General features: G+C 58.1%; 7 protein-coding genes across 7 annotated transcripts in view; 3 read left to right on the top strand and 4 right to left on the bottom strand.

Annotated features, from left to right (window-relative positions):
- The window catches only part of ACA1_230240 (calponin domain containing protein), a gene marked incomplete at both ends in the record, with an annotated part of 1963 nt that extends 260 nt beyond the window's left edge, over window positions 1-1703 (top strand). Inside the window, 4 exons of the mRNA XM_004346544.1 lie at window positions 32-184; window positions 272-1312; window positions 1378-1470; window positions 1578-1703. Coding sequence (XP_004346594.1) covers window positions 32-184; window positions 272-1312; window positions 1378-1470; window positions 1578-1703 — 1413 coding nt within the window. The remainder of the gene's footprint in view (window positions 1-31; window positions 185-271; window positions 1313-1377; window positions 1471-1577) is intronic.
- Window positions 1704-1831: 128 nt separating this feature from the next.
- On the bottom strand, window positions 1832-2259 carry ACA1_230230 (uncharacterized protein; the record flags this gene model as incomplete). The annotated part of the gene is made up of 2 exons (XM_004346543.1): window positions 1832-2035; window positions 2101-2259. The coding sequence occupies 2 exons, from the start codon at window positions 2257-2259 to the stop codon at window positions 1832-1834; spliced, it is 363 nt and encodes a 120-aa protein (XP_004346593.1).
- Window positions 2260-3524: 1265 nt separating this feature from the next.
- ACA1_230220 (uncharacterized protein) lies at window positions 3525-3948 on the top strand (the record flags this gene model as incomplete). Its single annotated transcript, XM_004346542.1, has 2 exons — window positions 3525-3710; window positions 3793-3948. 2 exons carry the CDS (start codon window positions 3525-3527, stop codon window positions 3946-3948), a joined length of 342 nt encoding a protein of 113 aa, XP_004346592.1.
- Window positions 3949-4032: 84 nt separating this feature from the next.
- Window positions 4033-5533, bottom strand: ACA1_230210 (phosphatidylinositol transfer protein; the record flags this gene model as incomplete). Its single annotated transcript, XM_004346541.1, has 5 exons — window positions 4033-4410; window positions 4506-4607; window positions 4783-4938; window positions 5011-5085; window positions 5306-5533. The coding sequence occupies 5 exons, from the start codon at window positions 5531-5533 to the stop codon at window positions 4033-4035; spliced, it is 939 nt and encodes a 312-aa protein (XP_004346591.1).
- A 371-nt stretch (window positions 5534-5904) lies between these two features.
- On the top strand, window positions 5905-6931 carry ACA1_230200 (uncharacterized protein; the record flags this gene model as incomplete). Its single annotated transcript, XM_004346540.1, has 5 exons — window positions 5905-6165; window positions 6301-6401; window positions 6429-6586; window positions 6678-6818; window positions 6915-6931. 5 exons carry the CDS (start codon window positions 5905-5907, stop codon window positions 6929-6931), a joined length of 678 nt encoding a protein of 225 aa, XP_004346590.1.
- Window positions 6932-7107: 176 nt separating this feature from the next.
- On the bottom strand, window positions 7108-9657 carry ACA1_230190 (RNA recognition motif domain containing protein; the record flags this gene model as incomplete). The annotated part of the gene is made up of 7 exons (XM_004346539.1): window positions 7108-7185; window positions 7274-7336; window positions 8061-8203; window positions 8267-8898; window positions 9094-9244; window positions 9343-9414; window positions 9543-9657. 7 exons carry the CDS (start codon window positions 9655-9657, stop codon window positions 7108-7110), a joined length of 1254 nt encoding a protein of 417 aa, XP_004346589.1.
- A 616-nt stretch (window positions 9658-10273) lies between these two features.
- ACA1_230080 (RecF/RecN/SMC domain containing protein) overlaps window positions 10274-11421 on the bottom strand; it is a gene marked incomplete at both ends in the record, with an annotated part of 2791 nt that continues 1643 nt past the window's right edge. The window contains 3 exons of the mRNA XM_004346538.1: window positions 10274-10516; window positions 10652-10783; window positions 10878-11345. Of these exons, the coding sequence (XP_004346588.1) occupies window positions 10274-10516; window positions 10652-10783; window positions 10878-11345 (843 nt within the window). The remainder of the gene's footprint in view (window positions 10517-10651; window positions 10784-10877; window positions 11346-11421) is intronic.

The raw sequence follows: 11421 nt of genomic DNA, 5'->3' as shown, positions 1-11421 counted from the left end.
GATCACAGCGGCGGCGCCCGAGGGTGAGAAGCTGCACGTCGGCAACGTCAAGGAGCTCTTTGCCGACGGCCGCGCCCTGCCCATCCTCGTCAACGCCATCCAGCCTGGCTCGGTGGACGTGAAGGCCCTTGACGTCAAGCGGCCCGTCGAAAACAACAAACTCGCACTGCGCGTCGCTACCGAGGTAAACTTCAGCCGCACACGCACGCACGCACCGCACGCACATCGCACACGCACGCGAAACTTACGTTTCTCCCATAAAACTGCACAGAAATTGGCGGTGCCGGCGCTGATCGAGGGCGACGACCTTGCGAATGGAGCCGACGTGGACGGTCTGTCGCTCATCCTCTACCTGAGCTACCTCAAGCAGGCCGATGCGGGCAAGGCGCAGGCGAAGGAGGCCGTCGTCGAGGCCGAGAAGAAGCAGCCCAAGGACGACAGCAAACAGGGAGAGGGCAGGAATGCGCAGAATGCGACGGATGCAGAGGTGGAGGCCAAGCAGGAGGTGGAAAAGAGCGAAGCAAAGGAAGACAGCGAAAGCTATGCGAAGATCCACGAGCAGCCGCGGAAGAACGAAGCGGAAAAGAGCGTAGCCGAGACGAAGGTCGAGACTCGCGCGAACGAAGTTGCGGTAGCGGAGAGGAAAGAGGGACAGACGGCTGCTATCGAGGCTCATGCGGCACCCAGTGCCGAGAGCGAGCCTGCGGCCAAACGACCACCCGCCAGCGCGGCCGCGCCATCCGCCGATTCGGCCGTTGCTGCGGCCCTTGCGGTGAGCGAGAAGAGCGAAGACCGTGGGCTCCAAGCCCAGACTCCAGCCAAGGACGTGGCCTCGCCCGCGGCGCCTGTGGCGGCGGAAGCTAAGGCGCTTTCGCTCGACGCGGTCAAGCCCTCGCCGGCGGTGGACGCCAAGACCGTGCCAGACGTGGCCACGACGGTCGCGCCCAATGGGGCGGCGGAGGATACTGTGAAGGAGGCGGCGGTGACGGCGCAGGCCAAGAACGAAGGCGGAGAGGCGGCCAAACCGGAGGAGGAGGAGAGCGAAGGAAGCAAGAAAAAGAAGAAGGAGAAGAAGGAGAAGTCGGGCAAGAAGAAGACGAAGAAGACGAAGAAGAGCAAGGATCCCGCCAACGGAGAGGAGAACAACGATGGCGACGGCGGTGACAAGAAGTCGAAGAAAAAGAAGAAGCTGAAGAAGAAGACGTCGTCGCTGGCAGCCAAGAAGACCGACGAGGCCGTTGAGCAGACCACATCGCCGGCTCCCGAGGCCACTGTCGCAGAGGCGCCCGCGACCAGCCCGAGCCCTAAGGAGGTACGTGACCAGGCCCTTTGACGGCTCAAATTGAGCTCATGGTGTGGTCTTCGTTCGAATTGCAGGCCGAGGCGCCGCCCGCCAAGAAGGTGCTCGCGCCCCTGCCCCACTCTCGCCTTCCAGCCCGCGCGGGCGAGGACCTGTCCTACCTGGTCGGGGTACGTCCGACGCACACGCCTCGCCCTTCGTTCTTTTCTTCGTTTTCGTTTTTTTATGTTTTATTGTTAATTACAAACATTCAAACTTTATTGTACTATGTGTGCAGGGTTCGGCGCCGACCAAGAAGGCAGCCAGTCTTCAGCTGGCCGCCATCCCCGAGCGAAAGAAGCCCGCGCCGCCGGCCACCGTCTCCGCCGATGTCGATCCCGTGAGCGCCTTCTGGTACTCGTGAGCAGTTGCCCTATTTTTTGTTAAGTTTGTTTTTTACTTGCAAAATCGGTTTTACAACACGTTCAGAGTTGTGCCAACACTGCGCGATGATGGCATGAGACCATGAGAACTGTGAGAAATGACCTGGCTCTACAGAGCCTTGATGGCATTGACGATCTCCTTGCCGGTGGCCAGGTCGGGAAAGAAGGCCAGGTGCGTGCCGGCGACGGTGGCGTCGCGCAGGTTGTTGTCGCCCCAGAGCTCCACCTTGCCCTGCGTCTGCCGGAACACGCCCCAGTCGACCCCAGCCGGCAGCTGGACCTCAGTCACCTCCACACCCGGCGCGAAGTTGACCTGCAGGCCGGTTGGTTAGCACCACTTTTTTTTTGGCGGCCAAGGGTGGTGGAGGGGGGGGGTACGGAGCGGGTGAGAGGGGAGCGGGGAGGTGCAAAGGCGGTGACGAGCTCGATGAAGGCCTCGACCGTGGCATGGTCACTGATGGCCTTGCTCGCCGTCACTTGGCCCCCCACTCGCCTGGTCACCACCAACTGCAAAGGTCTTGCCTCGTGTTGTTCCATCTTCAGACAATGAGCAATGAACGTTGCTTTTGGTGTGAAACACTGCGGAGTTGAAATGCACAAGATTATTTGGTTTAAAAAAACCAATTCTACGTGGCTGGGCTGAACGCCGTACAGCTCCACGCGTGGACTAGAACTGGTAGACCTTGATGGAGTTGAAACGCTAGAAGGCGTCGTTGTAGGCGCCCGGCGCGTTCCTGCACCTGGTTTGGCATCCCTGCGGGGTAAAGCGGTCGACAGCATCATGTAACGTACGCACATATCCAGCACGGCTGATGTGGGGTACGTACTGGCCCAGTTACCGCAGAGGTTGATGTTGACGTTGATGAGGTGCATGTCGAAGAAGAGGCTCGGCGAGCAGTCGCTACCCATGTTGAATGCCGCCACAGGGCTGGTGGTGCAGTGACATTGGCCGTTGCATCAGTTCCATATCGTTCAGGGCTGCAGAGAAGGGTGAAGAGGAAGGATCACGTAGGTGCCCCAGGTGGACGGAATGGGGTTACCCGACAGGATGTCAGCAGGGATGCTGTTGCGAGGGAAGAACCACACCTTGATCACTGCAACCAACCACGATGAGTGAGATGCTGAACGATGATGTCGATCTCGCCGCCAGAAACCAGTTGGGGCCAAGCATCCGCAGGGAACGTACCGACGGTGAGCGAGGTCTCGGCGGGAAGAGGTCCCCATGAGACTCGTACGCCGGTCCGTTGCTCAGCCTCCTGCCTCGAGCACTCAGCGTGGAATTAGCAAGCACGCCCGGTTCGGAGAGCGGACCTGTGCAGCAGCTAAAGGACTCGAGCGACACGGACCGTCCTCCATGATGGGAAGGAGAGGAACAGGTGCAACTATTCCGAAGCCACAAATAGCAAGTAGCACTTTCGGTCGAAAGTAAGACGAGTTCTTGCGTCGTCCTTTATGACATAGGAGGAATGGCAATTTCTTACTCTGATCCAGCACTGATCTACGATAGATCGAAAACCAGTGCTTCCGCAGAACCTCAGTTCTGTTGCAGAGGGGGAATGAGAATGAGGCCACTTCTCAGAACTTACTTTTATCCCCTCGCACCTCCCCGTGCTCTTCCCTCAACCCTTCCCGCAGACTCACCCTGGCCGCCATCCGACTTGGCCACCTCCCGCCCCTGGCGCACTACATAATGAGGCCCTCCGCTCTCATTGCTTTCATCAAACAACCACAACACACACCAACACAACCCAATGTTCCGTCGATCGAAGAAGCATCAGGCTGAGTCGGTGCCCACCGCAACCATGGCCGCCAACACCGCAGCGCAGGTAATCAAGAAGGAGCCCGTGGTACAGCGGCATGTGGTGCACGAGCACCCGGTCATAGTCCACCGCGAACACCACGTACAGCCCATCATCCACGAGAAGGTCCGGCACATCAAGCCCGTGCACCGCATGGAGATCACCACAGAACGCCCCATCATCACCAGGGTACGTTGTCCACACCGCACACAGCACACAGCACACAGCACACAACTCACGACACACGCGTGAGCAGGAGGTGATTGTTCAGGACTCAGGTGTGGTGGCGCACAAGCCAACCGTGGGACAGAAGCTGAAGGGCACGGTGAAGGAGCTGAGCGGCGCCATCACCCGCAACCCGGCCAAGAAGGAGGAGGGCCGCATGCTCAAGCGCGGCATGGCCACCACCCAGCCCGCCTACATGTAGTCCAGAACATATTACTATTTTGATAAAACAAATAAATCTTGAAACACTCTAATGTTTGCATTTATCGCCAATTAAACGTGCGACCTAGAGCCGGGCCTTGGTGGCCGGGTACTGCTTCCTCCTGCCGGCGATGATGGAGGAGCTCGTGCTGCGTCGTGGGAGGTCATCCGCGTGAGCCGACCAACTGTTCGGTCCCGCTGCCGCAGACACAGAACCCGCCGCAGCGGGTTCATCTGCTGGCGCCGCGCCGTTGTCATTGTCGTCATCGACCGTGTCAATAGTAGGTGATGGTGGTGGTGGTGATGAAGGTGGTGTGGTGGCGGAAGAAGGGGTGGCGTCAGGCGAGGCGGGGCTCAACGAGGCCAGCTCGAGCTCGCGCACGTCCTGATACGACAGATCGATCCAGTCATCCATAGAACAGAAGGCCAGCTGATGCGACGCGAGATAGATCTCTCGCAGCACCTGCGCCACGCAAGGAGATGGAATTGTTAAGATCGTCATTGTTCGGTTGAGCTCTGAACAAACGAACGTCACTGTCATGATCACGATCGCCGTACCTGGTGGATGTATCGCTCCACGCGACCGGGGAAGGTCCACCGCGGGTAGTTGAAGCTGACGCTCACCAGCTTGTACGCACACATGATCGGCTTTGACTTTTCCTGAATCGCGGCCGCGGTCCAGGGAGCATTGGAGTAGATCAATGCGTTGTCGCACACGCACGACCGCACACACACACACACACACACACACACACACACACACACACACACACACACACGCACACATCGTTACCGCACACGCACACGAGTACGTGAACATTAAAGGAGAGCGTACCCAGGCTCCCTTGAGCGGCCCTCGCTTGGTTTTGGAGGACGAGAAGGAGGCCGGGTGCATGGTGGGAATGTAGTTCTTGCCTGCGGCCCCCTTGACCTGCTCCTTGGCTATGTTGATGTAGTCCACCTCCGCCGCCTCGCTTTCCTTTCCGTGCGCCTACACACGCGACACACGAGCTATTGATGATGTACAGCACACACGTGCGGCACATGAGGTGAAGAAGCCTACCCGCGAGGAGGTGCCAGCGTCATCGATAAACTTTGTACAAGCGGTGACAGTGATCCCCGAACCCAACAGAGGACACTGTAAACAATGTTTAGCCTAATGACACACGCACACGCACACGCACACGCACACGCACACGCACACGCACGACCCACGACCCACGACCCACGACCCACGACCCACGACCCACGACCCACGACCCACGACCCACGACCCACGACCCACGACCCACGACCCACGACCCACGACCCACGACCCACGACCCACGACCCACGACCCACGACCCGACACGCAGTACCGTATAGACGGTTTTGATGTAGGGATAGGCGTCCCAGGTCTTCTCCTCGATGGTGAGCGCGTTGTGGGGCAGCAGCTTGCGGGTCCAGGGCGGGAGGCCCTCGACGTGAAACTCGCGCACGCGGTAGACGCCCCGGGTGCCCTGCTTCTTGTCCTCGTAGGGTCGGGCCTCGCGCGTCACCACCTCGGTGCCGGTCGATCGCCCCTCGCGCCCCGTACGCACCACCATGTACACATGGCCCACCCTGAACTGCAGTGCCCATGACACGACACGACACGGCACGATACGCACGACATAGCACACGGTGAGTTTGCTTTGTGCCCAGAAAGACCGAGAGGCCGTAGGCGTAGGCGTTTGGGGGGGACCTCATCCACGGTAAATGGCAAGGGGATTCGGCTGCCACACGATTAGGGATTAGCACGAATCTATTGTTCTCGTCATGCACAGGGAGAAAGAATGTACGCACTACTCCTTGGCCAACACCATCTTTTGCTAAGACGTTCGTCTTCTTGTTGATCTCGTTGGCTGCCCACGTCAGCAAAAAGAATATCAGCCAAAAAGAAAAAAGAAAAAAGTTGATTTATTTAAAAAACACAAAGATGAAGGGAGGACTGGTGGTGTTGTTGGTGGCAATTGTGGCGGTGTGGTGCGTCGGCTCAGGCCGAGCAACGATGCCTCAGGCCGCGGCTGCGGCGGGCGGGCGCATGGCGCGGGAATTCGAAGATCGAGGCACCCTGTGGGTCGGGCGACCCAAGCGGGGCGAGCAGCTCGAGCTGGGCGGCCACAAGGGCGTGTCCTACCACATCGCCGGCCTTCGCCCCGGCGCCTCCTACGAAGCCCGCCTCTCCTACCCTGCCTTCGTACCTTACCCTCCCATCATTTATTTTATTTTATTCCTTTTTCATTTGTAATTTACAATTTTATTGATTCTTTTATTTGAAGATAAATTTTAAAAAAAATGGAAAATGGTGACCTTACATTGGGGTCGTGGGCAGAACTCGGCGGCGTTCACGGTGATGTTTGCGCCGGCGGCGGAGGGACCACAAGACGACGATGGCGACGATAGGGCCGAGGGGCGCAGCAGCGGCTCGAGCCGGTCGCTGCTCAACGTGGTGCAGCGCAGGTTCACGGCGCCCGTCACGGTGACCGGTCCCGACGGCGCCAGCGTGCCCGTGCCCGAGCTTGAGGACGGCATCGGCTTCGTCATGTTCGTGTCGGCCGTGCGCGAGGGCGTTGCCGCGCCCGGCTACGTGGACGACCACATCATCTCCTACAGCATCGGTACCGCTGCGTCGCGTCGCTCTTCGCTCTTCTGCCCTCGTTCTCTAGTCTCTTTTCGTTCTTTGCTGAATGATGACGTTGGAGTGCGCAGTGGTGGAAGAGCTGGCACTTCCACAGTACGGCGGCCTGCCCGGCGGCACCCTGGGCGTGGCGGCCATGTCCGTCGGCCTGATCGGCTTCGCTGCCTACGGCGCCACCAAGCTGCGTCGCATCCTCCTCATCCGTGCTCGTGGTACGCACCGCGACAATCACGCACCATCATTTCGTGTTTATTACCAACCTCACACCGCACGCGCACACGCACACGCACACGCACACGCACACGCAGGCACCAAGATCCAGTGATCGTGCATCGATTCAGATGGGAAGATTTATTTAACAACAAGAAACGGAAGGTCACGGTCGCCTTCTCTTCTCCTCACCCGTCGTTTTCCAAGGTCGATAGATGATGATCCATCGTTTTCACTTCTTCGCTTGTCGTCCCCTTCTACTTTTTGTTGTTGTTCCGGGTCTGGCTCGGCTCAGTTGGTGAGGTGGCCCTTGGGCTGGTACGCGTAGGCCTGCGTCCTTCGCGGACCGGGACGCTGCTGGTAGGCGGCCTGTTCGGTCAACCGCACACACGACGACACAACAATGAGCCCACATGCGATCTCCACACCAAGCACACACGAAAGAGAGGGGGCGTACCTGCGGCCAGTACTGCCTGCCATCAGGTCCCTGCGCGGGCTGGATCATGTGCTGCTGCAGCTCCTACGCACCGACCACAAAAAAATCACGCAGGTGGTGAGTGGGTGGGCACCGATGAAGTGATTTGTTGTGGTTTATTTCTGCCAGAGCGGCGGCCTCTCAGCAACACACAAGAAGAGAGTGGTGGTGGTGACGATGATGATGATTTGGTGGAAGTCGATATGTTCAGTGGTTGAAGGAAGGAGTATGCCATGTAAAGATTTGGAATTCGTGGTATGTGTTTTGGTCCCGCCCGCGCACTGTTGGGTGGGCTGGCCAGCCTTACACGTCCGCAGTATCATATGACAGATAATACTGCGAGAGCGCGAGGGGAAAGAGAAGAAGAAGAAGAAGAAGAAGAGGGGATGTATCAGCCACCACCACTTCCTCCCCAATTCAAAAAAAAACGCCAGAGAGAGAGGTGACGATGTCGTGGGAACACTTTTGAGAAATGAATGATGTCGATGTCGGGTGAGCTGGCAGTGGTGAGTCGTGGATGTGATTTGTTTGATAAGGGACGGATGTGTGACTGTACCTGCTGAGGGCTGGGCTCGCGCGCTTGGGGCGCAACTGCGCCAGCGTGGGGACCAGGGCTGTACTGCAGAGAATTGTAGAATTGATGCGCCTGCGTTGTTTGATTGGTTGTTTGATTGATTCGTTGGTTGGATCGGTTGGTTATATGTGGAAGTGCGAGAACGTGGCGGACACGAGCGCGCTAGAGTGAGCGAGGGTAAAGGTTGTGGGGTACCTGTTGGGCGGTCATCATGTATTGTACAGGTTGCCAGGCGCCCTGCGGGCCGACGGGCATCATCACCTGCACGGGGAAGAGGGCCTGCTGCCTGCCTCCCCTGCCACCGCCGATGCCCATGCCCATGCCTTGCATGCCACCACCTACCACCGCCGTGACGTCAGCAACACGACACACACGACACACACCACACACACAACACGTACGAGGGCGGCCAGGGGCCTTTTGTTGTTGCTGCTGCTGCTGCTTCTTTTTCTTGTTGGAGGGCTTCTTGCCGTAGTTGCACTGGATGCGCACGCCGCAGATGGGGCTGTTGTTGAGGGTGGTGATGGCCCGCGCGGCCGAGTTCTCGCCGGCGTCGGTGTCGTCGTAGTAGATGAAGCCGAAGCCGCGGAGCTGGCCCTGGTTGCGGGGCAGGTTGACGCTCATGACGGTGCCGAACTCCTCGAACTTGGCGATGACCTCGCTCTCGGTCAGGGCCTCGCTCTCGGCCGGCTCGAACTGGATGTGGACGCAGTGCCTCTGGTAGTTGGCGTCGCCCCAGCCGATGCGAATCGCGCGCGCGCCCAGCACCTTGTTGTTCATCTCGCGCTTGGCCATCTCGGCGTGCTTGCGGTGACGGAACCGCACGAAGCCGTAGTTGCGGTTCTTCACGAACGTCTCCTCCTCGTAGATCGGCCCGAACTGGCGGAACACCTCGCGCAGCTGGGCCGACGTGATCGACGGATCGAGGTCACCGATGAACAGGTTCGTGTTCTTCTGCGCCCACCCGATCCTGATCGCGCGCCCTCCCACCACCTGCCTGTGCATCGCCTTCTTCGCTGCGCCCGCATCCTCCCTGCGTTTGTTTCAACGCAAACACGACACACGCCGCACGACATGATGCGACACGACACGCACATCACGACACACACGCACGACATGATGCGACACGACACGACACGGCGGAGGGAGCAATAAGCCAAGGAATGGGCCAATAGGGAAAAATGAAAGAAAAATAAAGAAGGAGTGGAAGCAAGCAGGTGGTACAGACCTGGACTTGAGAAGAACGAAGCCGTAGCCGAGCGAGTAGTTGGTGACGCGGTCGCGTTTGATCTCGACGCTGATGACGCCAAACGGATCGAACGCCTCGCGCAACTGATCTTCGTTCAGGCCGCGCGCAAGATCGCCAATGAACAGACAACCTGCGCCCCGCCCAGCACGCGCGTGTTGGAGTGAGCGGTTGGCCGTGAAAGAACGAAGACGAAAAGGTGAAAGAACGAAAGTGGAGGGGGGGGCATACGTTCGTCATCTTCAAACTCGCCCGCCTCGGGAAGGGAATCGAGGGAGCCACTGGAGAGGTCGCCCTCGCCGCCTTCGCCAAGGAAGAATCGAAAAATCAGAATTCGTCAAAAGAGCGAAAGCGAAAGAGATGAAAAGAGACAGATGGAAAGATCGAGAGAGAGAACGAGAGCGCAAAAGAAAGAAGAAACAACAGCGTACCGTGATGGTAGTGATGAACGCCCTCACCATCGTGAGAGAGCGAGACGGCAGAGTTAAACGCGTTGGAGAGCGCGTTCTCCTCATCGCCTGAGAGAATCGAAGAGTTGTCGGCCATCATGATGGTGCAGATGTTTCTTGTTTACTGGATCGTTGGAGGATGAGATGTCGTTGGTCGAAATCGAGCGTCGATTTTCTGATGTGGGCTGGCCTCGTAAAAGGGGAGCTAAAAGGCGTCGAAGTAAAAAGAACAAAAAAGATGGGAGAGGTTCGCGAACTAGATGGAAGCCTGCTGCTGAACGACAAGATACACACTTCACCACAAGAGAGATCTCAAAATAAAACGTGCGCTCGTGTGAAGAAGGAGAGGACGAAAACGAAGAGGCAAAACGTGAGTCGGCCTGGGTGCGCGAAAGGAAGAGCGAAAACGACAAATAAAACATAAAAAATCAGCAAATTTGTTGTAATTAGCCAATCCCCGCACTCCGTCGCTCTGGAATGTCAACCATGCGGAGCTCCACATCTGTTGGGTGAGGAGACTAGCCCAATTCAAGCCCCCAATCTCTGTCTGTCAGACAAGAAGATGTTGATGGTTCCACTCCTCAGCCTCAACCACAGCAAGTGAGATCAAGAAGATGCAAGCAAGGTGGTGTGGTTTCCATTTAAGGGGGAAACAAAATAATTACATATAATTTGGATGAGGAACAAGATGGTGGGACCATGATGATGCTGACTTACTCCTCCATGGGGGCAGCGCCTTCCTCGCCTTCGCCTTCGCCCTCGCCCTCCCCGAGCTGGGTCTCTTCTTCCTCCCCCTCCTCTCCTTCGTCTCTTGTGGTGGTGGTCGAGGCCGCGGGCTCCTTGCCCTTCGAGGTCTCCTCCTCTTCCTCTTCCTCCTCTTCCGCGGGCATCAGCGGACCGGCTTCAGCTTCCGCCGACGCACGGATAATGGCCAGCGCCTTCTTCTCCGTGATGGCCTGTTGTTGTTGATGATGATGAAGATAGTGATGAAGACGAAGAATCGAGATAGGGATATGGTGGTGTAAGTGATCATGGTGCGGCAAACATAAAGGGGCAGTTTGTCACGGAGAACGAGAAGGCGTGCGCCGTACGTGAATCGAGGAGATCTTGTTCTTGAAGGTGATACCGTAGTGCTTCTTGGCCGACCGCACCAGCTCGGGCCTGAACGTGGTCGTGATGAACTGCGCCTTCTCCGCCTGGCGCTTGATCATCTCTGCCACCGCCTGTGTGTGCGTGTGTCGTGTCGTGAGCGTGCACGTTGTGTTGTTTGGCAATCGCGCAATTCTGCTGTGTCAAGCGCAGGCGAGGGAGGAGTACCGTGCGGTGCGACTGGTCCAGCGCCGAGTCAATCTCGTCAAAGAGGTAGAAGGGAGCGGGATCGCAGCGCTGGATGGCGAAGATGAGCGCCAGCGCCACGAGCGACTTCTGCCCGCCGGAGAGGTGCTGCATGTGCTGGGTCTCGCCGCCGCGGGTGAAGGCCACCTTGATCGCCACGCCGGTGTAGGCGGCGATGCGGCCCACCTCCTGGACGTCCTTGGAGCGCTGCATGACCAGCACACCCTTGCCGTCGGGCACCAGCTCGGAGAAGACCTGCGCAAAGTGCTTGGCCACGCCCTTGAACGTACGCTCGATGGCCTCGTCCTTCTTGCGATCGAGCGCCTGGATGAGCTCCGTGATTCTGTCGGCGCCGCTGTCCGACTCCTTCTTCTTGTTGAGCAGGTCGTCGTACTGCTCCGTGAACGACACGTACTGGTCCAAGGCCTTCTTGTTCACCTGCGAGTAACCCTGCAGCTCGCGGTTGACCTAGTTGATGATGAACAATTGTTCACATGCGTGAGAACGACCGCCATAGGAACAACAA

This window comes from Acanthamoeba castellanii (assembly GCF_000313135.1).
Source record: "Acanthamoeba castellanii str. Neff unplaced genomic scaffold scf7180000084761, whole genome shotgun sequence".
NCBI classification, from domain to species: domain Eukaryota; phylum Discosea; order Longamoebia; family Acanthamoebidae; genus Acanthamoeba; species Acanthamoeba castellanii.
This window is presented reverse-complemented; position numbering and strand designations above follow the sequence as displayed.